The following is a 26,873-nucleotide window of genomic DNA, read 5'->3' on the forward strand; positions in this document are numbered from 1 at the left end:
TTTAACATGTCCCTTGCTTTAGCATAGTTGTTATCAAGGAGCCTGTGGCAGTCTTTGGAGCTGTGGGGGATGTATGTTTGAAACTCCTCTGGCTGAGAGGCATAGAGAGCCTAGTTCTCCCATGTCTTTGCTGAAGCTGTGTAAAAACAGGCATCTCTTCTAGTCTTGTTTAAAAAGAAAAAAAAAAAAAAGAGCAGGGGGGAGTTAAAGTTGAAGCATGGGTCAGCCAATGTGACAGTGCACTGAAGGTTTTGAGCCTTGAATTCACTTTGATGTAGGCATTTCTGGGTGACCCAGAGTGAAGTGTTTGTGTCTCTCAGGCACAAACACCATAGAAGAAACTCTCTTCTTCTAGATTTCTTTTTTAGCAGATAGCACTTGTGTTGTAAATCCCATTTTAAGATACTTAGCTTTCCTCATACGCTGTGTATGGTGGTTAGGCATCTAACTTAAAGGCCCTGGGTATCACAATAAATAAGTCTCTCTATCGATGCCTTAATTGGTGAATGCAGGAATATCCCAGGATCTGGAGGTGTTTGGTCCTGCCTTCATCATGTAGCTGTCTCCTCCCTTCTGCATGTGGGTTCCCATGGGCCAAAAACAGTGCTGAGGCATGCTCAGACCAGGTTTCCAGTTTAAATAAGCAAGGGACCAGGGCTGTTAAGACATGAAATGGTGTGCGCTTGTCAGTGTGTGTAGGTGCAGTCTTATTGAGGAAGGCCCTCAGTTTCCACAGTAGATAACTTTCCATTTTTCTGTAAAGCTTGTTCCTGGATAATGATACTTTTTTTTTTTCTTCCCTCAAACCCCCAGTCTCAAATTACTGTTGAAACAAATATGTGATTTTAAAAAACAAGACTAGCTTAGAGCTATATAGATTTAATACTATAATAATAATAATAAAAATAATTCTATATTGACAAGAAAATTTATTTTAAAAAATTCACAGCCTAAAATGCTATATTTGAAAACTGTGTAAAATTTCTCAAATAACTAATACTTACTCTAGTGAACTACCATTATATTAAAAGGGGAAAAAAGTATTAATTTGTGGAAGATACAAAAGCATCTAAAACGTGGTTTTATTCGGGGGGGGGGAGGGGGAGAAAATTGGTGGGTACTGTTTTGTGTGCAATTCCCAAGTATATTTTAAAAACAACATTGAATTTTTATAGCCAAATTATATTTTCTGCTAACAGGGAGTTGGGGAGGGATGAATAATAGAATGATTGACAAATCTTTTAGGGCCTGATTTTACAAGATGCTGCGCACCTCCTGATTGCTGCCAATCACTTTCATTTTCTTTCAGTTGATCCGAGAACATATGGCATTATTCAGATGGTGCTGAGCACCTTCAATCACAGTCCTCGTAATGCCACAAATTCCTCATTCTGTGCAAATGTGAGAATTGCTGTTGACATTTTAAATTGGAGGGTTATTTGGTCTTTGGACAAACTCCCAACTGATATAAATGGATGTTCTGCCTGAGGAAGGATTGCAACAGTATACAATAAATAATCAATTTTATAAGCACTATTGTATATACACAAACCATGTGAAGTATCAATTTGGTTCATAAAATTCTTTACCTCTTCCACTTTTATCTGATGGGGAAAAAAAATACCGTTCTTGTGGAGAACTGAAGTTTAGTTTACTCTCAGTGCAAATTTTGAAAAGTGGAAACTCTGGATGTTATGTGCACAAGGCGGTTCTTTTTAAAGAGATCAGAAAGGTGTTTAATTTAAAAATGAAATTTAAAAAAAAATCAATTTCAACATACTGATTTGTCCTGCATTACAGTTACCTGTAGAGAACTTCTAGTCATGTCTATCTGTTTTTGATGCCTCTACAGAATAACTGTCCAGCATCCTCTGCCCAACCAATCAGAATGTAGGAAAATCTACCGATATGACGGAATCTACTGTGAATCTACCTACCAGAAGTATGTTGAAATCTGTGTGAGTCTTGCCTCTAGCTCGTGCATTTAGTGCTCGTGCTCTCCCGCTATTCAGAAATTACACGTGTGTTGAAACCGTACACTTCTACTTGTGTGCAAAACCTCTACAGCAGGGACAGAAATATGTTGTTTAATTCTTTGAGATTGTGCTCTAAAAGCTAAAAAGCAAATAAAAAAAACCTCTAAGACTTTACTAAATCTCTTAGGTATGCTTCTGTACAGTGCAATAAACAAGAATGTATACACGAGAAAATCTAGGCAAAATGTATTGCACAGGTGCTTCACATCTTAGGGATTTGAAAGGTGTGTTATGTATAAATTAGCTGTCACTTTTTTCAGTTGTGTAATGGAATGATGAGTTGTAATTTGCATAATCCTTTAAGAAGTCAAATTATACTGTCATGTAGCAGACTTAACATGCTAGCTAGGATTTCATAGCTTTGCAGCTAATTAGTATGTACCTTACAGGACAGTTAAATTGAAGTTGAGTCCTCTTGTTTTGCAGTCATTTGCCTTTGTCCGTTGCCCTAACAGAGCCTGCTTTTGTGCGTAACTCAAGATCGTTACTGGTGCTTCTGACAAAAGTGCTATTGCTGTGGGCAGGCAAATGCAATGTGCTTGACTTCTGTTACTTTTGCGATCAGTGAAGTTTCTATTTTACTGTAGTAAGGATTTAATAATCTGTTTCTACATAGAATTGAAAAGTATATATTTGACAGGTATATTGTAGATGACTTTTGGTTTAATATATTGCAATGCATTATGAATTTTCTGCTATCTTGCTGGATTTTGAAACTGCTTTCTGTCACTTAGTGTTTACTTTTCACACTCCAACTATATTCTTGTCTTGTATCCTGGTGTTATCATCGTCATCTTGTGTATAACAGATTTCATTTTCCAAAAAACCCTTAACTTCTAAAAATCAATTGTACTCTGCATTGCAACAAAATGTTTCTTTGGTAAGGCAGTCAAACTCATTATACTTTTAGGTCATATTCTCTCATCCCCTCTTTTTATTCCATAACCTGATGCTTGTTTCCTGAATCTTTTCTTTTAGTAATAGGTACAACCACATCAGTAAAAGCTGTTACTTCAGTGTAAATGAATATCATTTTGGTTTACAGAAGTGAGAAGAAAAGAAAAATCTAGATTTATTGATATAATTACAGCATCAATGTAACTTGGCAAACCAAAATGAAAATCTGACCTCTTGCTTGGCTGTTTTGTGAATGGCTACTTATGGTGTGAGATATGATTTATTCATGATTTTACATTGACTTATAAGTGTTTCTTGCACTTTTTGAATTTTTGATGGTTTTCCCTTCTATCTCTCCAAATAATGGCAGTGTTAAGGGTAACTGAAGCAGTCTAGATATAGCATGATTTTAAATATCATTACAGAACTTAACTTCAGTGATTTTACTTCTCTTGTAACTTCAGTTCAGTAAGTGTAAAAATGTATTTGTTTGTTTAAATGTATGAAGCAGATTTGTTGTGCACTATTTATATCAGTTTTTAGAACAACTTTAAGATTTTGAAACTTTGTGGAAATAAGAAAACTTGGCACAGTTTGTCATGAGTGTTAAATACAGCAATGGCTTCACTCTAAATTCTGCAACATAGTTGATTATATTAGTTTTTAAATTAGGTAGAATTTATAGGCAGTATAGTTAAGTTAGCTGTGCTAACCACAAAATGGAATAGTAAATGTTTACTCACAAGTAGGTATACAATTGCAAATAGGCATTGGCTAAATAACTTTTCAAAAAAAGACAAAATCCAAAAATCAGACTGGTTGATGAAACAGTGTTGATTTTGACATCTGTTTTGTCATTCCTGAAATGTGAATTTTGAAGTATTATAGCCCAGTTCACCTCACTTGTAAAAAGTGTGGATTATTTTGGAAAACTAACAGCTATGTCTTTCTACAGAAGATATAGAGTGCTTTTTGATTTGTGAAATTTTCTCTTGGTGGTGCTTCCACGTTATTTAAGCTCTCTGAGGCATTCTTTCTGTAGTCTTCCCAATGGATGCTTTTGGTACTTTTTCCCATAGTAATTTATTTCCAATGATATAACAAGTTACTGAAAACTCGCTAATCAAGACCAAAAAAAATCAAGCTATTTTCATGACACTTTTAAAGTGTATACTTTAGTGCTACAAGACATATGAACATTTGGTACTAGGTGTTCATGTGTATCTCTTATGCAGGCTCAGTCTCTCCCTTGATTACATTGGGGAAGGGAAAATGGATGTAAAAAGGCCACTGGTGGTCAACAGAAAGGGCTGTGTGACCCTCCTCTTTCCTGTAGGATAACTTCTGGGCTGCACGCAAAACAGCAAACTACTTATTCTGAGAGTTAAAGGAATTTTAAGGACTGGCCATACAGAGTAGGACAGGTAACAAAATCATGGATTTGGGAGCTTGACTGTTTTGTCTCCAACTCATTTTAAAATTAAAAGTATTACACAGAAAGTCTACTCTGGATTTATGCTTAACCATGTACATACTAAAGGTATTTTCTGTAAAGCTACTTAGCAGTTGAAATCAAGATATTCTGTTCATTTCTGTAAAAAATTTTGAAAGGATCATACCATGATCATCTACTCCAATAATACTTGTCAGAAAACATTTGGGGAAGTAACCTTTTTTAGTCAAATCTTAGTGCTAATACATACTAGAAATAACAGTTTGTAAGAGTTCTTAAAGGTGTAGGTTAGTAAATACATTATAGTACTATTTAAAAAAAAAATGCAAAAAGCTTTTTGCAACATAAGCTTCTGAGGAGCTGGACTAATGATTACATTAGCTAATATACATAAAATAGGCAAAATAGTAAATATTTTAATACAGATGACTCTAGGCTATGTATGATCCTCTTGCAATTGAGTCTCATAGCTGCTGCTACCTATCCCGCTCGGAACAGTGTGGAACACACAGTTTCAAAAGCTGTTGGCAGAAGAACAGGTATTTCCCCCCTGCGTTGTCCACCACCTTGGTTGCCACAGCTCTGTGTTGTTTTAGGTGGCTAAGCATATAAATATGCTTTTTAAAAAGCTCTAAAGTAAGCTTGAAATTAATTACAAATTGTTTCTGTGTTCACTAGCAGTAGAGACTAACACAGCAAGCATTCTTAAAAGATTTTACCATTGTGTTTTTTGAAGTAGATGACATGTCTCGAGCTATGGAGGTAAAACCAGAGGCCTCTTAGTTACTGGCCTGCAATACAGCTGTCCATCGACTCCTGAATATTTCCCCTTTCCTTTTCCAGTCCTGCAGCTGTAGCCAGGAATGTCCGGGCTCTTCTGTAATGTCAAACAAAATTGACAACAAAAAGAAATACTTCTTGTTCAGTTCTAGCTACTTCACTATAACGAAACTGCCAAGGCTTTTCCTTCTTGCCCAGGTTGAAAATCTTTTCTTCTGCTTGCTCAGACACCTATGGTTTGCACTCTTGTTCATCTTTATGGAGTGTCAAACAGTAAACAAAGCCCAGTTAGATGATCTCCAGAGATAGCTGAAGAGGAGCACAGCTCCCTGCCCACGCTCAGGTTTTATTTGTTGCTAAATTACAAGGAGTAATGGCATGTCAAGAATAGGGTTTTTTTGCTTGTCTGTAGGGAGTCTCTGTTGTGTACAAGCAGAAGGTACCTCAGGGGTTTTTTTGTTCTCAGCCTGGAAGTTATTCCATTCATAAAGTGGCCCTTCAGAGTATCACCTGGGTTGTGAGGGGAAATTCTCAGTTTGGTGGCTGTTGTGTGCTATCTCCAAAGCAAGGGTGGAAGAATCATCTCTGCCTCATTTCTTCCTGTCCATATTAAGCAGACTTAAAGGTCATGTCTCTCTTCAGGAGTATAGAGAATAGGGAAGAGTTCTACATTAAGGTATTTCTTCTGAAATCAAGAGCATGCAATAAATGTGTAAGGAAAACACCTTGCTCATTTAAATCCCAGAAATACAGCTATGATCTTATTAGCTCTTTTCCTTTCATTTCTCTGCAAGTTAGTGAAATGAACACAGAACAGAAGGCTCATTGATTCCAGTCTAAGAAGCAGAGCAGTTTGTCCTGGAAGGTGTAGCTTGGTCATACACACATTATCATCCTGAGCCTGTAAATGCTCAAAACATCCAAACTTAACAGACCAAAATAAGCTCCCCTCAGACTATATGTTGACTCAAACCCATAAATATTTGTACAACTGAGAAAAGGAGGCACAAGGCTAAACCATTCCTGTCAGCCTCTGAGGCTTAAATTAAGATTTTTGTATTTATCAAATGGATAAAACAGAATTGCTTTGTACGCCCAAGAAATCTTATGGCCCTAGTAGACAATACAAATGAGAATGTACACATTAAATGGGCCAAATAGTTCTCCCAGGGTTTCTAGTGAGGGAATTCAACCAGATATAGAACATGGGAAAATGAAGGATTTCTCAGGGTTGTTGAAGTGGTCTGCAGTGCTCATCACCACCATAATGTGGACAAAGCAGTAAAAGACCTGCAGAGGAGGAGCTAATGGTTCCAAATGGAGATTCACCACTTCGTCAAAGTGGGTTAAAACCCCCTGATGGCTCCTCTGCAGCTGGGCATGCTGGTTCTGGTCAGTACAGTCATTTAAGCAGCATAGAGAAGTTGATAATGGCTGAAAGCTCATTATCTTTTTCCATCTTTTTGTTTCTTAGTTGTGGTGTTGCACATAAATTGACTTGGAAAGATGTAAGACTTTTCAGACTCTTTCTTTGTATATCTTGACTCATCTGATATCATATAGCTGAGGAAAAGATACAGTAGTTTGAAACAATTGTTTTAGCTGTGGGAAAAACACATAACAGGTAGGACAACATTCAAGCTAATGTTGTAGGGTACATGGGTTTTTTCCAACAATGACTTCAGTATCCCATGTTTAGGGGTTAACTTAAGAGAGAACATACTGAAGAAGCTGCTGTTTAGTTTCATCTACTCTAGTAAAACAGGAAGGAGAGGCCCCTATCCGCTTGCACAGTGGACCTTTCTTTCTGGTGGTGTTCCCTCACTTCAGATCTTGATTTTTCTCCTCGCAATGTGAATTTAATAGGTGTATTTGAAGAAGATTCTACGTATCTCCTCTTCATAAATTTGACCTCTTCTTAGAAAGCATTGAAAGCTAATAACCTAATTCATTCTTTTTCAGCAAATGGCAGAGAAGCCACTGCTAACTTATGTAACAGGCCTTTTAATGTAAATCACCTGATTCTTTCAGCCTGTGTGAGGCTGCCTGGCAAAACTTTATCCCTGTCACACCTCCCTACATCTGCTCTCACCTTTGTATAGCTTTGAGCATATCTGTGGGTTCTCTGAGCTGAGCTGTTCTAGATATTTTTTGCAGGAAGGAAAAAAGTCTTTAACCAAGTTTAAAACACACCCAAAAGTGAGCCAATGTCTCCTTACACATAAGATATGAGAGCGGGCTTTCTCTGGGTAAGAAATGAGATTAGCTGTGCCACTTTAAAATGATTAATGATCACTGGCTAGCATTAAGTTGAGCATCTAATCCTTGGCTGATTGGAGCATTTGAGAGAACAGCACTCAAAAAATATAATTTTTCAATAACAGAAATTTTGTCATACTTCTATTTCTATTATGACACAGTTAGATGTTGCACTGGCTTTAAAATTTTACTTTGAGATTAATGGAACGTAGCCTGAATAGAGAATAGGTGTGATGCATACATATTACCTGAAAATTTTCTTCTACTGAATAACAAAGGGCCATGTTTAGGTTTTACAAAATACTATTCAGTTTATATTTCAGTACAAATTTTGAAGATTCACATAAGCTTTGCAGTATCTAACTGTAATATCTATTCTGAGTTAAATCCTGAGGTGAATTTAGTATTGGTCAATTGACCAATTAGGCAATTACCTTTTGCTGTCTTGCACGCAATCCATGTTAAACTGGCTGGGTCTTCAGGTCCCTTAACCACACCCTTTCAGTAGGATATTAGTCATAGTCTGCTAATTACCTCTTAAGACAGGTTTTTTAATAGTCTACAGAAATTGTTTTTGCATTTCACTTTCATTTCAGATATGAAGGGTTCTTTTTGTGTTGTTTGTTTTGTGGGTTTTTTGGGGGATTTGGTGGTGTTCCCCCCCCCCCCCCCCGAGTCATGTTACTGGTTTCTGAAATGGAGAGATCAATTCCAATTATCTATGACTGAGCTACTCTGTGTATTCAGCAAGGTTTCACTTTTCCCATGCTCTTCCAGTAACTTGCTGCTTTGCACAAATACAGAAGCATTAATACCAAGTATATCCAAAATATTACTTGGGGAAGCAGTGAGCAGGATAACAAGTTCATCTGGCTTACTAACAGTTTATATGATCATTCCACAGCCTGGGGGAAGGGGAAATTATTATTCCTCAAATATAAGGAGGTAGCCAAATACCTGCCCTAAAGCTCACATAAGTGCCATGAGTTGCAGTAACAAAGCTATCCTGGAGCATTTTAGGTATGTTTTGAAAGGTAGTCTTCCAACTCTTTGCCATCTTTTAATTTAAAAGAACAATATAGGACAGTAACACAGTCTTGCAACTTCTGGTCCTTTTTAGAAGGAAAATACTGATTATACAACTTCAGGTGAAAGAAACTCCTGCCTTTCTTTAGCTGAACTGTACTTACTGTTAGTTAAAGTATTGTTACTTCATTTTTAGTCTGAAGTTTTCTAGCTTTTATGTAGCAGAAACATACCAAATCCAGCATTAAGCAGCTGAAAAGTCTGCCTTTGATATTCACGATACTCCTCAGTTCTTCCTCTGCCCGTTTAGATATTTGTAGACAGTAACCCAGCGATCGCTTATCCTCTTCTTTGACACAGGTTTCTCATTCTTAGCAAGGCAAGTTTTCCAGAATTTGAATGCCTCTTGTAGCTGTCTGATGAAGTCTTCCTAGTTTGAATACTGGTATAGTCTATTAGTTGTTCCTGTGGTAGTGCTCAGGGATCACAGATACAAACTAGAACCACGTTGTTACGTGCTGTTTGAAACAAAGATTCTCTGTCTCAACATTGGTAGTGATTTATATAATCCTATCCAATTGCTACTCCGTGTTTACTTCCTTGTACGTCAGAGGATCTTTTTTGCTGCTCTAGCGAGGGTATTGCACTGTAGGCTAATATTAATTTGGTTATCCACCATAATCCATATGTCTCTTCCCACGTTGTTACATTGTCTTTGTTTGGAATCTGTGCTTGTAGTTACGAGATAGACAGCTTTGTGCTCAGCTGTGTTAAAACACATCTTGTTCAGGTGAACCCAGACTGCCATGCAATCTGTGGAACTGACAACTCCCCGGTATTTACCATTTTATTATCTTCCGTGTCATCTGCAAATTTTACTGGGAAGGATTTTATGTTTTCTTTCACATCACTGATTTATTCTCCTGCACAGGTACTCCGTAGGGAATAAAGGGCTCAAGGAGTTCTTTCCCTGCACGGAGTACATGGGGTAGACCTAATCCATATTTCAGAGCTGCTGGTCATAATGGCTGGGAGCAGATTAGGGCTGCCAGCACTGATGAGTTGCAACCAAACAGGGGCAGTGAGTCATGAGCACACTCTCTTCACTTGCAGCAGTATGAGATGGCTGCAGCCTTTCTTTAAAGTAATGTGAGGCTTGTTTTGTATAGTGATGTTGTTGAAATACAGAAGACAATTCTCCCTTGAAAATTTGTGTGTCTGTAGTGATGGCTACTGGTGAATGCCTTTTCTTTTTTTTTTTTTTTTTTTTTTTAAAAAAAAAGCTATTTCTGGAAACAAAGCTAGATTATTTGCAAATGGTTAGCAAATTTAGTGAATCTGTTTAGCCAGAAAGAAGGGCAAAGAAGTGGTTTTTGGAAACCCTAAAATCTTTCATATTAGTTTTCTTCCTAAATGAATTATTTTAAACTTCTTTTCCAAATGATGCTTTTACTTAGAACTAAATCTGCTTTTCAAGTGACTAGAAGATTAAATAATGAAGTCATCAAGTGTAATGTTTTATTGAAAAATAAGTTCAGAGTTTACCAGAAATGAAGCTTTTGGCTAACATTTTGTCCCTCGTTTTTCTTCCACCTCCCAAAAGGATTCCTTTCAGCAAATCTCAAAATCATGCTCTGAAGATTTTTTTTTTTTTTTTTTCCCCTTAAGTTGGCTACTTAGCAGACCTGCGCAGCACTGTACCTGGCTTAAGTTTAAGGCTTAAGTTGTTCAGCGATCTATTAATTCTCCTAGCTAGCCCTAGGGCTTCATGATACAAAAGTGACACAACTCGTTTTTCACACCCAGATACAGCAATATCACTAAACTTCTGACTTATCTATGACAAAACTGTTGACTTTCTGGTAAAATTCCTCTATGATAGCAGTATCTGTAGTCAATTTAAAGTATTTACGCTGATTTGCTTTCCATTTAAGACAAATACTGCTCCAGTTAAAACATGCAAAGATTTAGCAAAGTCTGCATCACCTCAAACTGGTATACAGAAAACAAGACTTGCGTTACATTTTGTAAAATTAATTTTTTTATTCTACAACATTTGTCAGGTGTTTATGGTCTTAAAGTTCCATGTTCATGCGTGCACATATACATATGTGCACATACATACACACTTTCGAAAAGAAAGAAAATACAATCATTTTAGGGAAAAAGACAATGGAAGCGTAAAGCATACTTCTACCTGAGTGCAATAGGAAGGTGACAATTTTTAATTTATGTCATTTTTAGGTATAAAGCAATTCTGAGGTGGTGTTCTAAAAAAAAAAAAACCACAACAAAACAAAAACAAAAAAACAACCACCAAAACCCAGCAACAACAAAACCGCAATACCATATGAACCCAAAATTATATAATTAAGATGCACCTTTAATTTCTGGTAAATAGGGAGTAAATTTCTCCTAAATTCTAACAAAAAATCTGATCAACAAGAAGGAAAGCCTCAATCTGTCACACTTCAATGTTTTCTGCTCATTGAGCAACAGGAGACTCATGAAAGTAGATACCTTCTGCTGTTATAGTTGCATTGAACTTTGTCTTACAGTTTCATAAGTGACGTTGGGTCTGTGCCATCTTTGAGATTGCAGACTGTGATGCAGAGTAGTTTAAGATGCTGTATCATGTACCATTTAATCAGGCTGCACTACTTGGAGTATGTGTTGTGTACTGGGAATAATTTGTGTGTAAAGTCTTTCCAGCTGCATCTATATAAGAGGTGAAATTCCCCTACCTCTGCACAAAAGTCAGCTAAATGGACTGGGGGGAACGGAGCAGCAGTTGAATGAATTAATTTAATGTAGCTGTCCGTAGCTGGCTGTGACACTGCAGTGTGCTTCCTCCGCAGCTGACTCGCAGCCAGGACCCGTACACATCTTCGTGGAGTTCTTGGGCTGCTGAATTTCTATGCATTGATCAATTGTCTCCTTGCCTAGAAGTGTCCTGTATAGTTTTCCACCCCCTTGCTGAATTCCAGTGACTAGCTTACATGCCTAGGGCAGTAGCTCCATAAGCCTCATGACTGCAGTGGACTTTGCTACCTATTATTATTACCTTTGCTACCTCTAAGATTGGAGGTCATCACAGTGTTAGGAGAGGGAACACTAGCACTGTCCCCTTCTGCATATCCTTTCATGTAAGCTTACTGTATGTGCTGCTTCACATGGCTGAGGGAGAGGGGCTGTTGTGCATTCCCCTTTCCCCAATGGAAAATCTGCCATTTCTGAGAGTACTCTCTGCTGGCAATTCTCAGTGGTGCACATATAGACAGTTCAGGCAAAGGGAGGCAGTGCAGATTTTCAAGCTGTAAGATGGCTTTGTAACCAGTCACACTGCAGGGTGTGATGAGTTTGGCAGCCTGTTATTCCCAGGGCTGTCTGGAAGCACCACAGGGTTGCAGATGCTCCCAGAGCTAGGCTGTACGCTAGGCAGTCTGTCACCTGCATAATCAGTGACCAATACTCATCAATGTATTGATCATAACTGTGCTTTGGTATAGCACGTACTGTTGCTTTGTCTGGCAGTATTTTCTTTGCTTCAAGAACGCTGCCATGCTCTACATTTTGAGCTGGATGTTATACTAAAAAGGACATTCATGTTTTGCTAACTGGGCAAGTTGAATTGAGTGGGTTTTGTTATTCAGGAGGGATAGAAAATGATCAAAATATTTTGAGTGAAGTACTGAGCTAAGATTAAGAGCAGAATACAAGCCAAGTCTATAGTATATTTTGGTATAGCTTAGTCAATTGCAGGTATTTCAGTGGTGTAGTATCCCACTTGGACAAAGCTGCATCAGCAGAAATCTCTATAGCAGATACTATTTTACTTGTAAAACTGTTCTCTTAGTGATATTGCTCGTTTTGCTAGTAAGTGGTGATTTTCCTGTACGATTGCAAAGCAGACCTTTGCTGATATAGCTGATTACATGCTTAGTTCTTTGCCGCAGTGGTGTACCAAGACTGTTCTATTGGCAAAATGCTCCTAATGCAGACCTCATCTAACTTTAGTCATTCACTTTTCTTGATTTCAAAGCTCAACAAAATGGGACTGCCATTGTAGAATTCGAAGGGACGTTAGTTGTTCCACAGCTTTGTAGTGAATAATCATTGGGATAAAGAGACTCAAGAGCTGTACTGCATTTAAAAATCAATCCTATTTTTCATAATATAATTAGTTCTTTTTCATTTGAGATATTCTTGTTGTAGACTTAAATTAAGGGTGAGAAACCTAATCTTCTGTGTTGCTTCACATATTTCACATATTTCACTTTTGGTCTTCGTAGAATCCTGCTGATGCTGTGATTTGCCTGATTAATTGTGACAGTGCTAAATCCCACATGGTTGAGCTGCTTTGCCTTAAAATCAAACGATGTAAATGAAAACTTTCCAAAAGTATTCTGAGCTTTTTCACCCCCTCAAAAATCTCTCAACCAAAATTGAAGTGAAAGGCCTGGTGATCATAACCTAGCCAGGCACAATGCCTTGCTGCGTGCTTTGGGCAACACCTAGGTATTATGCCTAAGAAAGCATTTTATGGTTATCATAGCAGGAGGCTTTCTTGCTTCCAGGGGTAACAGCATGCTTTTAGAATGGCTGCATTGCTGCTTGATTACTGGTGATGGTTATGTTACACGCTGGACCCAGCGTGACAGAGAGAGGCAGTTCTGATTCATATCACCCTGGGGAGCATCAGGCATGCATTCAGACCATGCATCAGCATCAGTGGTAACTGTGGCATTGAAATTGCTAGAAAAGGCATGGAATCAGATAAACATCCATGAAAGAGTGCTACTGAATGGCTGTGAAGTTCCCAGCTGGTAGATTCATATCTTATGGGAGCATGGTACTGTGTAATGGGCAAAATCTGTTAAGTTTACTAAACAGGTTAAGGCAACTTCATTAGACAGGGTTTTTCCATTGTTGATGTTGGCTTATTTTTGCCTCACTTCCTCCCTAAATGTACTTGCAAGTTATAAACAGATCTTTTGTGAGATGTCAAAAGAAGCACAAATCAACCGTTCCAGGCCTAGGTTGTCTCATGGAGGTTAAACTGAAACCTAATTACTGACATTGTCACTAAATGGAATGAAATACATTCCAGAATATCAAAAATTACATTAACTTTTTTCTGACTTTTGTACGCTCCACATTTTTAAATTTCTCTTACTTAGATACTCTGATGTACTCCTGCAGCAATGCCTACTTCACAAGAGTAAAAATAGTCCAAGCAATGAACTATTCATCTTTTCCCCTAGTTTACACCAAGTATCGTCTATTTTAGGTTGAAAATCAGGAATAGAGCTTCTGCCTTAATTTGAGGGAGACTCTGCTTTTAGAATCTTTTAAGAATTCATACGAAAGGTGAAGAAATGTCATGTTTTACAGATGATCGGATCATTTTCATATGGGAATTGGCTGACACTTCAATGCACTGGCTTTTATTAGGATAAGTGCCCTTTTCCTCAGCAACAGTTTAAGGAGGTGGAGTCCTCTTCTGAGCTCCCAGGGTTGTAGAGCCTCCTCATCTGGGTGCTTTTTAAAGGATAGTTAGCACTGACCATACACCTCTTGCAGGCATCTAAGTACAAGAACTTTGTGGCATGGCAGCAATACTCTCATGGTTACAAGTGGGAGTCTTCTTGTTTGCCTTTACTTGCTGCTGGAGAACACCACATTCCTGATGCGTGTGGTCTCACTCCTGGTTGCCTATGAACACTCTTTACCCGTCTGCAGTTAGGATGTTTGCAATAAGCTGGAGTGTAGCAGAAAATGCTATCCAATGTCAGGCTCTGCAAAGGGGAAGTAGGGCTTTACAAGGGCTCCTCTGCTCTAGGAGTTGCTGCTCTGCGTGTTCTAAGTGTGTTTACTCTAAAGGCACGGTGTAAGGCTTATCTGTTTACAGATATATATTTGATAAGAGGTGATTTGGTGAAATATATTAAAATTCATTTTGGTATGTAGCTTGTTCTAGATTAATATTTGTGTATTGTTGTAACATTTTACCACGTGGTTACCTAAGACTAGTTTGTAAATGTCAAAGTAAATAAAGAAGTGCTTACTGATGGTCATCATACCCCTCCTATTTGTACCCACAATACCATATTTGTGGCTTTTGTAGGCTGGCTTGCTTTGATGACTCTTATGTGTAGATATTTTTGATTGACAGATAACTAAATTCAGCTTGGATGACCAAATCCAATGTATGCAAATATCAACCCTTTACTGTTGTGTTTAAGCAAAATTTTACATCTGCGTTAGAACGAAAAATATAGTTTGAGTTGATAGGGGTGTTGTGTATTGCATAAAGGTAGCAAGATGACATCAAGAACAGAAAATTGTTGTATTTTAGGCCAAACGCAGTAGTAACTATAAACAGGCAATTAGTGTTTGTGTCCCCCCGTTCCCCCCCCCCTTTGTGCTTATGTTTTGGTACTGAAATTGTCCCCACCACTAACCCATATTCCTGTTTATTCATTGCTATCCCCATAGCTTCTTCTGTCACTGCTTATGCTCACTGTTCTTAACATCCAGCCCTTGAAAGATGGGTACGTTGTTCGTTATGGCAGGCACACCAGCACTCTGTAGAGCTGTTGGGAGTGCTTGGATAGGTAAAGCCATGCCTGATAGTGGTTTTAACGTGCCCATCACTTCCAACAATGTTTCCCCTGGCTTGAGGCTTGTGTTTGGGAGACCACAGTATGCATTCCAGATGGCACTGCAAACAGCGTCTGCCAGGGAAAAACAGGTAAATATAATGAAGCAGGGAGGTAATTGGGGAACTGTACTGTGTAATTTGATTATGGCCTCAGATGCAAGGGACTCAAAAAATACTAGTTAAAACATAAATACTGGTGTTACAATGTTTATTATATGGTAGTAAACAATCCATTCAATAAACATATGAAAATTTAGGTCAGAACTGTAATTTACCACACTGGTGAAGAAAAATGTTGTGGTAGAATGAACTGTCTTGCTGTTGCTTACAGATTTTTTTTTTTTTTTTTTTTGGCATGTGGCTTTTTAATGTTGTATTTGAAAGCAGATTTAGAATATGAAAATCATGCTGGTTTTTTTATCCTCATTTTAGTCAGATGAAAAAAAATCTTCATTTGTATATGTACAAGAGAATTTTCTAAAAACATGTTCTACTATGTGATAACAATTTTTATAAGTGCGCAGTGCGTGAGTGTGTTTTCTCTGAGCCTTTTTCTTTTTTTAACTCCCTTGCCCATGTCCCCACCTTCTTTCAAGAACTGTTAGGAAAAAAGCCTGGATACCTTGAATAATTTTTTTTTTGTCATTTAAAGTCTTCAATGTCCTTAAAACCCAAGCAACTGCTTTCTACCTCACTAGTATTTCTTGAAAACAAAAAGTGGTTTGACAAAAATTCTATTTTCTTCCAAAGCACTGGTCACACTTGTGGTTTTCAGTTCCTAGCGGAGTAATTGTGTAGCTTTTTCTAGAAATTGTTTTTTCCAGATTGTCAGAGGAAGATTGGATTTAATATAAATTCAATAAGATCTACCTTTCTTGAGATGCATGGGTCTTCATTAGATACTAGCTGCTATTACCTTTAACTATTTCAGTTGCTGTAAGACTGGTGTCTCATTTGCCTCGTGCCTTGCATAGTCACTAACTCCTGGTTGCGTAAAATCCTGTCTAATTGGAACAGTAGCATTTTACATCTACTGCAGACTCTGTCTTTTCTTAGCTATGTGTCATAATACAGTGTAAAGTCTATATAAAATATCCATAGCATATGGGTCAAAGAATATTTGTAGTGGAAGGAAGTTCACTGTAATTTAGAAATTAAGTGCAAATACCTAGTTATTTAGGATGATTACCCTCTGTACATGTGGCTTGTATGGAGGGGTGGATCACCATATGAGCCTGCAGCTTGCCTTAAGTAGCTAATTACATCTGCAGACAGGTATGAATTTGGTTGTCACACTGGTGCGCATGTATATGTATTCAGGGACACACAAACATGCACAACAGGAAAGTTAAATCATCCCCATTTGATTCAGAGCATGCTTATAGGAAGAGTGGTCAGAGCAGTAGAGAAAAGAGCACATCTTAACTCCGAGTCTTTAAAACTGTAGAGCCAGAGACACTCAATCCCTGGACTTGGACTTGGGAGGGATGAATGGATAACATGCTTACTGAGGCAAATGAAACTTGTGCAGGGTGCAGGAGCCAGGGTCCCTGGTTAGCTGAAAGTCAGCTGAGGCAGAAGAAACGTGGCCGAAGAAAATAGCACAAGCAGAGGCTGACTGCTGCGGTGGTGAGGGGAAAGAGGCGTATGCAAAGGGGAGAGCCCTGCAGCCCTCAGAGGGCACTGCTCGAAGCCCAAACAATTCTCATGGGTGACGGGGAAACTGGAGAGCAGTATTGTCTAAAGCTTTGTGTGCTAGTGAAAGTAAAGGGTACTTGTTTTTGGAACCCATGGAAAAATCTGTATATCTTTTGCTTCAACTTTTTTACATACTGGAAGGGGTGAGCTCAAAACCACAGGGGTTAGAGCTCTTTGCTTCTGCTCCCGACGGCTGGAGAACAAGGCCAGCATTGTCTTGCAGGAATAAAGTAGGCTGTCGTGGAGGGGGAGCTAGGAAAGCCCATGCCTAGTCATTGTGCCAGGGAAATCACTAAAGACAGTGATACAGTTTTCTCAGACTAGAGGAGGCTTAAAAGCTCGTGGATGTAGTGAAACCCAACAGAACAGCTAGATGAGTGGAAAGGAGTCTTCCACGGCTGCCACAGTATTATGCATCAGAGGGAAGAACTGTTGTATGCCAGCTTACTGTTTAGATTTTACAGATTGGTCAGATACACTGAACATGTGCTGACTGCAGTTGTAACATTTCTGGAAAAGAAAACAAGGCCTTTGAGTTCCATATCCATCTAGAAAACTCATTTGGAGAGATTTAACCGCTCTGTGCAAGTAGGTAATTGCATTATCAGTTGCAGAGTTAATCAGGGCACAGCAGAGGAACACTTAGTTAAAACACTTCCATGCCCCTTCTATAATGATAGGTGGAACACTTGTTTTGTGATTTTCCTGGGTTTTGGGGATTTCTGTGGTGGGTTTTTTCTGGGGTTCTCTTGGATGAAGGAAGGTTTCCTCATTGTGTAGTGCAGTTTTCTTCCTTCTGTGGACAGCAAAAATGTAGGCCTTTGAATGGCAAAAATATTCAGATCTGACCCAAAGCTCCCACTTGTTGTTATTAGTCAGATTTAAACACTAAGTTTACCTATGTTTACTGCTGAGTGCTTGTGGCTATTTTTTGGTTAAATATATCAGGATTTTGGTAAAACTCCATTGTCTGGTTAGGGGCTAGAATCAAATAATGATCTTTAAAACCAGAATATTTTATTGATTTAAAAATTGGAATCTCGGAGACACAAAGACAGGGAAAACAGCTTTTTGTGACTTCAAAATTGAGATGCCAGATACTCCAGTACACTGGAAGGTGTGGAGCGTTTTCAGATCTAGAAGATGGATTTGCTTCTTTTCCATTGAAACATTTAAGGAAAGCAGGATGGAATCTTAAGCTTTTTTTCTGTTTTTATCTATTTTGTGTTTCTAGACTTTCATTATAATGTCATGCCTATAATTGCATCATTAGTGTTCTTTTATTTTGTCTCAGAAGCGTGTCCTGAACGTGCTTTTATCTCTCCTTATTGTTGCTTCTAAACCTCATACTACTTCACCACTGTGGCACAGCTAATGCTCTTTTCCCTTGCTTAAGCCTACCGCAGTCTCTCTGGCCCTGCCGTCAATCACCAGCTGGATGCCGAGACAAATTTTTTATAGCAGCTTCTGTCAGTAAAGAGAAAATATTTTGAAAAATACAGTCTAAAAGCTGAATGTCAGCCTGCTGAGTGGCCTGGTTAAACAGGAGAATTGACTCTGCCAAGTTTTTGTTGTTTAGCTTTTTTCTTAATTAGAAAAAAAAAAGTGGTTTGGGGTCTAGCCCAAATAATAAACAAAATAAGACTTTCTTGGCAAGGATTCATAATTGACTAGCTTACTAAAATTCTTAAGCATTTCCATGACCATTTGTTTCCACCTTTCTGGTCCTTGTAACGTGGAAGTTTTTGGTCTGCTCTGGGTGTCACACAGAGAAGTAGCAAAGAACCCATAAACTCCAGTAGCTCTGTCGGGCCCCCTGTAGTCCCCTGTTTTGTTTTCTTTTTCAGCAAAAGCTAAATGACTGTAAAAGTGTGTTGTTTCTGCTGTTTAGAAGTCCTACAAAAAGCAATACTCTGTCTTTGCAGGAAGTATTCCAAAAGATACTCTGGATGTCCTGAACAATTTCACTTAGTCCTCATGACCAGGGCAAAACACAATCAAAAGATTTAGAGAGGCAAGAAGCAGCACACTTTTTTTAAAACCACTTTGAAAAAGGATGGTGGAAGCACATGGCATAATGCATAGTAAATCTTGTATTGGAAAGCCTGAAACCCCTTGTTGAGAAGTTGCATTGGTCTCTTGAGCCAGAGAATATTGCTGTCCTACAGATATATTGTTGGAAGCTGCATTGAGAAGTGCAGCCTACTTGTTAGTTGATAAATAGAGATTAGAATCATCTACTAGGCTATTTTATGGTGCTTGTTAACAATATTTACCTTCCTAAATTGATTCAGCATAATCCTCGCTATGGCTTTACCTCATTTTTTGGAAGACATATAGATAATGTGGTACTTCATATAAAGTCTTGCATGTCACTGAAAACCTGCTGTATTTCCTTAGTTGAGTTGTATGGCAGGATTATATTAACATAGATTTGGAATATTTGAGCTCCCATAGGGTATGGTGTGTGGTTGATATGACATGACTTGCCTTCAACAGTTGTTTTAACAAGATATCCTTCATATAAAATATACCAGGCTGAAAGGCATAACTGAGTGAGTTTAGTAAGAAACACATTGGCAAAATTCTTCACTTTCATCTTTATCTGATTAATTCAAGGCTGAATATTACAGAGAAAGTATTTTTTAACCTAGCATAGTACTTGGTATGTTTATTAAAAAAAAACCCAAAACCAAAACAAAAGCAAACAAACAACAAAAAAGCCAAAAACCCACCCCCACCCCCCAAACCACCATTTTATATTATTTAGTACAAGACCATTTTTAATAAATTGTTAAACTCATTGCAAATGAATGTGCATTTACTCTAGTTGAAACCCATACTGCTTAAAATATCTTCTCACTCCTCCTAAAAACTGTTTTAATAATACATTAATTAACACTTCTGTAGTACTTGGCATATTTAACACACAAGATAATTTACAGTTCCTAATATTTTAAACTGTGTATTAAAAAGACTAGCTTTAGCGAACAGAAAATACACTGAATGTGAATATAGCATTAAATGCTAAACATATAATTTACATGTAGCTCGGTCTTTAATTTATTAAAAATAGATATACTTTAATGTCTTGATAATACTGGTAATGTTGTTTGAATTACTATTAACATATTTTTTTCAAATTCCTGCTGATGGTTTATTCTTTTTATTAGTACTGTGCAGAGACTTAATATCTAATAAACCCAATAATTAACTTTTGGTTTATATAAACAATTAATTTCAGATTTTATGGAAGAATATTGTATTTTAATTTTTATCTATTTTTTTTCCTTGCACAGGTTTGGGTTGTTTTTTTTTTTTTGTATGGTCTGAAAAATATTCAGCCAAATTAATACCTGAAAATTCATATTTATGTACTTATATCAAAAGGCTTTGACTGACCATGTACTTGAGAACAGGTTTCAGAAATAGACAGATTTTTACTGTCTCTTAACTTTATGCTGCAGGGAGATGCTTACTACACGAGGATACTAAATGGCTTGAGGGTTTGGTAATGGGATGCGGAGACCTTCACCTTAGGTCACTAGTTTGAATGTAGCCCAGGTGGGTGGAAACTAAAACCCATTATCATCCGATGGCTCCTGGATGGCCTGTGTGAAATGAGTTGGTGGTCCCAGTCAACTTCCTGGTAGAAAGACATCAATATTGCAGAATCAGCATTACAGTTCTCACAGACTGGGACCCATGCTAGAACTCCTTGCGGAAAAATCAGCGGCCAGAGTGGGTTTGGGCCCTGAATTGACCTCTGTACCTGAAGTGGTTTGTGTAGGACAGGCAAGAAGCATAATTATGTAACAGAATGGAGAAGCCGTTGGCGCTTGTTAGGCCAGGTCTGGCTTGTAAATACAGTTCCAGAACTGCTTAGCTATGTTTGGCTCCCACTATCATTGCTTACAGGGTGCTTCAGAGAAATGCTGCGTGCTCCTTATAAGTAAGTGGAAGGTCTGGGGAAAAAACCCAACCAAACAAAAAACACCCTCAGATAAATTTTTACACTAGTTAAAATTACAAAGTCTGGAGAAGCTATAATCCTGGTTGAATTTTCCTAGTTAACTCTCAAACTAGCTGGTTGAATCCCTTGACTTTTCTGCCTGGAATTTTGCCACTAGTCTCCAGTTGGTTTAGCAGTCTCCAGTTGGTTTAGTGATCCTGGTACTAGAGGAGGAAAGTAATATATGTTATATTATTGTCAGAGGCAGTGAAAGACTCTTAATTGTAATCACTGTATAAAATCAATGTTCAAAATCTAATTGTTGTGGGGAACAGAAAAGCATATACTGTTTTCCAACCCACAGAGAATTGCTCTCACGGCTTTTATGCATGGTGGCTTATGTGTCTGTCTTGAATGTGGTCCTGATTAGCTAGCAAAGCTCACCTGGCCAGATAAATGCAGCCTCATCAGGCATTCTGTGCTTTTTTGCTTCAGGAAGTTGAAGGAGATCCCTTTTGTCCTTAGAATCTTCTGGGGATTACTGGTCCTCATCGCTACTGTACACCACTCCCCCCTCCGCCAAAAAAACCAACCAACCAAACAAAAAAAACCCCCAGACCCAAAACCCCAAACCTAATTCTTATTTTTATACATGGGCCAAAGGGCTACACCACTAATGAGAAAGGCCATGTTTCCATCAGGTTACGGATACCTCCAGTCACACTTGCACCCGCTTGGCATGACATCATCAGTCAGAGATGATATTTCATCCTAGAGAAGTCATGGGAGCAGGGTGGCTGGAGTGTTTCAACTGTTATACTGAAATCCACTTCACTTCCTGCAATTTTTATTGTCTTGTGGTTATGGCCAGGTGGTGCTGGTGTTTCAACTTCATTCATGTGCCTCAAACTTGGGGGTGGAGTTACTTTAGAACAGACACAGAAGCATGTGTCATGTTTCTCATAAATTTCAAGCAAACACTTATTTCTCTTTAAAATACAGTAGTCCCTTCTCAATAAGTTGAACAGTGAATTAACTAATATTAAGATGCTGGGCAACTTTCTGCTGGTTTTGTTAAATTTTGTGTTTTTTCTAAATATACAAATATAAAGGGTTTATAGTTGGTATCCCAAGAGCCTGTATAACTCAGCATATTGTGTATGCATCCTCCCTAGCAAACAGGTCAGATGCATAACATTAGGCTGCCTGAATACCCCCAGTTCCTCAAATATTCAGTGAGAATTTACGGATATTCAGTTATTTGACTTTATTTTTTAAGATAGTAATGCATACTTCTTTGCAGTGAACATTGTTTACAAAATTGCCGGAGGATTTTTTTTTTTCCCTTGAGAATAGTTAACAAAAGAAAAGGTTCCAAATGGAGTATATGTTACTGTTTTAAAAGAACATTTGCCTATAATAAGCAAATAATAATAATATTTATACCTGCATCTATTTTGAGATCAATAAGTATCAAAGTTTCAATAAAAGCATCCACAAAGCTTGGGTATTGTGCAATATAAGATGCTAACCAATTTGCATGTTCTGTTAAAACATTATGATGTAAACAAAATTACAGGAAGCTTGAACTGAATATTATCTTTTCAACACCACTGGGGAAAAAAAATTTGATTAATTCGTTATATAGCAGTCTATTAGCTGAATTTCTAAATAATGGCTTATTTAACCAGACCTAGCTTGATAGTCATAGGAGTTTTTGTTAGGTTTTTTTATGAAATAAAAAGTTACATCTGACAAAAGGAACTCCCTGGTAGTTTTTCATATTATCTATTAATTTTAAATTAAATGTTTGTGTATGTTTACTGCTGTGCCTTTTTTTTTTGGCATGGGTAGTTCCAATTTGTAGCTAACAAAGATTTAGCAATTTGCGTTTTCCTACCATGTCTTTTCAAAATGCCTAAACCTAGTGCTGTAACTATGGATGATGATCTAGGGACTGCAGGAGTTAGACAAGTCACAGTAGAGGTTTGTAACTTCTTTTAATTTGCTAATCCATGCATGGAACAACATTTCCAGCATTACCCAGAGATTAAGCCCCAGGGCTAAGAGCAGGGCCTCAATTTTAGTTTGCTAGTGATAGGCATACTGTGGTTAGAACTAGGTCTCTGCTGTGGACAATACCAAGTCTTTTCAATTTAAATTTCAATAACGGTAGCAAAATATTAAACATGGAGAACACGAATTAAAAAAAACCAAAACAACAAAAACCAAACCACCACCCTGTCTTTGCATTCAGTCACCTCCTTGGATAAAGTATATGCTGTAATATTGGAGACCAAAAATTGTTCACTTTTTTTTCAAAAAATGAAAGAAATATAAATGAATACAGTATGTTAATTTTATGCAAAATATTTATTTCTGAGGGTGTGATTATTAATGAGCAAAGAACAAAAAGATAATGATTTTTTTGTGTAGATGATTTGCATTAATGTTTAGCAATGTAATAAGTACTGCACTTCAATACAATTTTTTAAATAGATTTTTGTTTACTCTGATTAACTGGTAATTCATTCACATTAAGTTGGCTGCTTTTAATGTAGGTCACAGGAATGGTAGTCACTTTATTTGTTGATAGTAACTTTATGAGAGTGGAAAGATTTTGGAGCCGTAGATTCAAAATGTAACAATATTTTATGTAATAGATAGACACTAGCTTAGTATAATACATCATAAAACCTCTTAAAACTGGAGAAAACATACATGGTAGCATTCAGATTTTTTTTTTTAATTACCTTCCATTTTAAATATATATATTTTTTTAATGAATATATATACACACAGATTTTTCTGAATTCAGAGCTTTCAGAAGGAACTCTTCACTCATTTAATTTCTATGAGCTAGAAGCAGTACATAGCTCAGACTAAATACAAATAGAAGAGCTATCTGTAATCACTGCCTTTAGTATTTATTGGAATAACATACATTATGTGGTTATCTATTACTGCTGTATGTATTATGAAGGTAATTGTACAGTTATTTTCACTCCTGTTAAAGTCCCTCCAATGCCAATTTTTAAGAAGGTAGCAAAAATATTACAATGCACTTAACCAAGGAAGCTGTCGTATCTATATCCAAATAGATGACATGGGGTGGTGAGTCTTGTATGAACTCCAGAAGATTAACTAATAGGAAAGGCAAACTGAAGATCAGGTTAATGAGTCTGAGAGGTCTTGAATACTCACTATTCTGTAGAAATGCTGCATCCCGGGACACAAGAGTCAAAGGAGGAACACATTGTCTGCCTTACTAAAGTGATGCTTCTCTTTAAGAGGATGGTCCTGCATGTTATGTATACCTGTGACTCCTGTTACCTTTTCTATGACAGTGCTCGTAGCAAGCTTGCAGAATCTGCCAGGATGTAGGCTTTGTATTAGAGTTACATAGGCATAACACCTGTAGCTAGGTAGAGGTGGGTATGGGATACCTTTGCTATAGCTCTCTCCTTTGTGGAGTCTTCCCTTTCATATAGGCTCTTCTGTTATTCACATCCTAAGATGTTTACGGCATTAAGGTTGTGTGTGTGTTTGATTTGTTTCCTGTCCTTTGAGTTTGGGAACAATGATTGCATGTTTCCTTGTGGACATCTTTAACTTCTTTGGGATTGTTGTCCTTATTAGGTACTGAACTAGTAAAGGCTCATGGCAAATGGTACCATGGCTCCAAACTGTATTACTGCCACTTAGCCATCAGTATGTTGAGGAATGGAGGTTCAGAAAGGGTGTCCTGGAAGCTGTAAATCTCAATCCTTTGTCCACTGATTCTTTTTGTAAAGAATATAATTCCCTATGATCTTGCAAGATAAATCATATAAAATCACTGTGCAGTTAGGATTTTCATTAAGCATAGTGCAAAAGGAGGTTTTTCATCATCTTTTTCAGTAATCGGTCATATTTTTCATTGCAGATATAACTCAGTCTTTAACAGGCCTCTGATTTTGTGGCGTTATCTTGGGTCATAGAAAATGTAAGGTAATGAGATACTGCATTTGTTTCTTAGTCCTTGGCATCAATATACATGCTATTGCATGCTGTAGTTATCATTTCTATATCTATTTTTAAGGAGCCTAGAGTAAATACTTCACATTCAAAAAACCCTCAGTATTTACAGGTTAGCTTTTCCCTATGACTCTCTCAGTATTTTGGGAATAGAATAGTATTAAACAGTGAAGCAACTCTAGTGTTCAAAGGAAGATTTATCTAAATAGCTTTTCCTCATGCTAACTGAAGAGAGTTCCATGCTAGTTTGTTGCATTAGTTGGGTGTTAAAAACCCTCTGACTATTTCATAATGATTATGAAGTCATACTTACAATAAATAAGTTTTAGGTCAGACTCAATTGCGACCATAATAAAACTTGTTTCCTTGCCTTTTATGTTTGAAAGGTAGTAGTGCAGTATGTGTGTGGTCTGAGTTTTTAGCAGACGTGATCTGCATTTAATCTGGGAAAATTAATTCCCTAAGCTGCTGGCAGGCAGCATGTACTTGTTAATTATTCAGGTGGATGACAAATGCAGAGCAGAGGTTCTCGCAAAGACAAAGTTTGTATGATGCATGTTTAGTAACTGATAGGCTTGACATTCTGTGGTGTCTTATTCAGTGCTAATCCTAATAAGCTGCCTGATGAGATGAACGCCTATCCTCCTGTCCTTTAGAGAGAGAAAACAGAGATTTGAAAGAACTTCATTATAGCAATAAATCCCATACTTTCTGTTATTCCTGGTGAAAAGAGATCTTGTCTAGATGAATAACACACACACGGAGAAAAAAGTCAGAATAGTAGTGTAATACAGAGTATTGAAATGAATAGAAAACTGTATTGTAAATGCCTTCACTGTAAAAGTGCTGCAGTTTATCAGTGGGCCATGTTATGCAGTTTAATGACCTTCAAATTCTTTGGCTTTGATCTACAAGTGATAAAATTCCGTGGATGTATGATTTCACCAAGACTTGCAAGTTGCCAGGGAAGTTAACTTGAAAACATTGTATTTACTGTAGTAGTTGTTTCCCTTCTCTCTGTTTTTTGGTAGTGAAGTGCTATGCTGTGAGTATCCTGTCAGTCAATTGCACTGGACAATGGCGAGGGCCAAAGTTACCCATGGACACTGGAATCATTAACAACTGAGAAGCTGCCAGTGCAAGTGGGCTCTGGATTTTGCCAAATGCTTTTATTCTCCGTTTATTTCTCATGGTTTCTTTCACTCTTTCTGTATTTTTATTACACTAGGAAGAATAATAAGAGATTTAACTCCCCCACTGCAGTGCAGAGCACCCAGCACCAATCCTGAGTGACATTTCTTAAGCTATTCCAGGGTATAATGGCCAAAGGTGCATCTTTTGTCTGTTCACTGCTCTCTTCCATTTGACAGGCTTTTCTTGTGGCTAACGGGAAGAATAAAAGATCGGCTTTTTGAACTGGAATTTTTCTATAAACTATAGGTAGAAGAAATTAAGTTTCAGACACTGTAACTTTTATACAAAAAGCAAACTTTCTACTATATCAGTTGGTTGGGGTTTTTTTCCCAAAATTTGGGGTAGATGGATGTTAATGGAGGCTTCATGTATTTTATATTTCTGAAATCTACTCCTGTCTTTTCAACTGCATTTAAACATATCTTCTAACTCAAATGAATGTGAGGCTGGGAGAGAAGAGTTACTAGTTTTATGTCAAAGTGGCAGTGCTTTAGCTTCTCTCACAATCTTTCCCCTTCTGGGGGGGGGGGGGGGGAGAGGGGGGAGAGCATAATAGGGTACTGTAGGTCCAGCTTCTGGTACACTGACAGAGGCCCGTGATAAAAACAGAGTTGTTCCTGCTTTCCAGACTTCCCTGAAGTATGATGGATACCTAATAGCAATCAAAGAACAACATTTAAATATTTTGAGAGGAATACTTTGTGGCTCATGAAGGTTAAAGAATTACAGTAACATGATGCACTTGTTTATCTTTACAAAACACGTGGTGCATTGAATCCTAGCTCTGAGCAATCCTCCTGTCTTGAGGTGAAGGAAAATGTTAACTTAATTTACAAGCTAGCAGAGTCCTGGGCCTCTCCAGATTAGGGGCTTTTAATCAAATGAAATTGTAGCTAA

At 37.6% G+C, this 26,873-nt stretch overlaps 1 protein-coding gene across 4 annotated transcripts in view; it reads left to right on the forward strand.

Annotated features, from left to right (window-relative positions):
• The window catches only part of NPAS3 (neuronal PAS domain protein 3), a 631,435-nt gene that overhangs the window by 85,219 nt on the left and 519,343 nt on the right, over nucleotides 1-26,873 (forward strand). For 2 of the 4 annotated variants that reach the window (XM_052782584.1, XM_052782586.1), the window contains exon 2: nucleotides 1,853-1,942. The exons of the other annotated variants lie outside the window; for them this stretch is intronic. In XM_052782584.1, coding sequence (XP_052638544.1) covers nucleotides 1,853-1,942 — 90 coding nt within the window. The remainder of the gene's footprint in view (nucleotides 1-1,852; nucleotides 1,943-26,873) is intronic. 4 annotated transcript variants of the gene reach the window in all.

The sequence above is a fragment of the Harpia harpyja genome, chromosome 3 (assembly GCF_026419915.1).
Source record: "Harpia harpyja isolate bHarHar1 chromosome 3, bHarHar1 primary haplotype, whole genome shotgun sequence".
Taxonomy (NCBI): Eukaryota; Metazoa; Chordata; class Aves; order Accipitriformes; family Accipitridae; genus Harpia; species Harpia harpyja.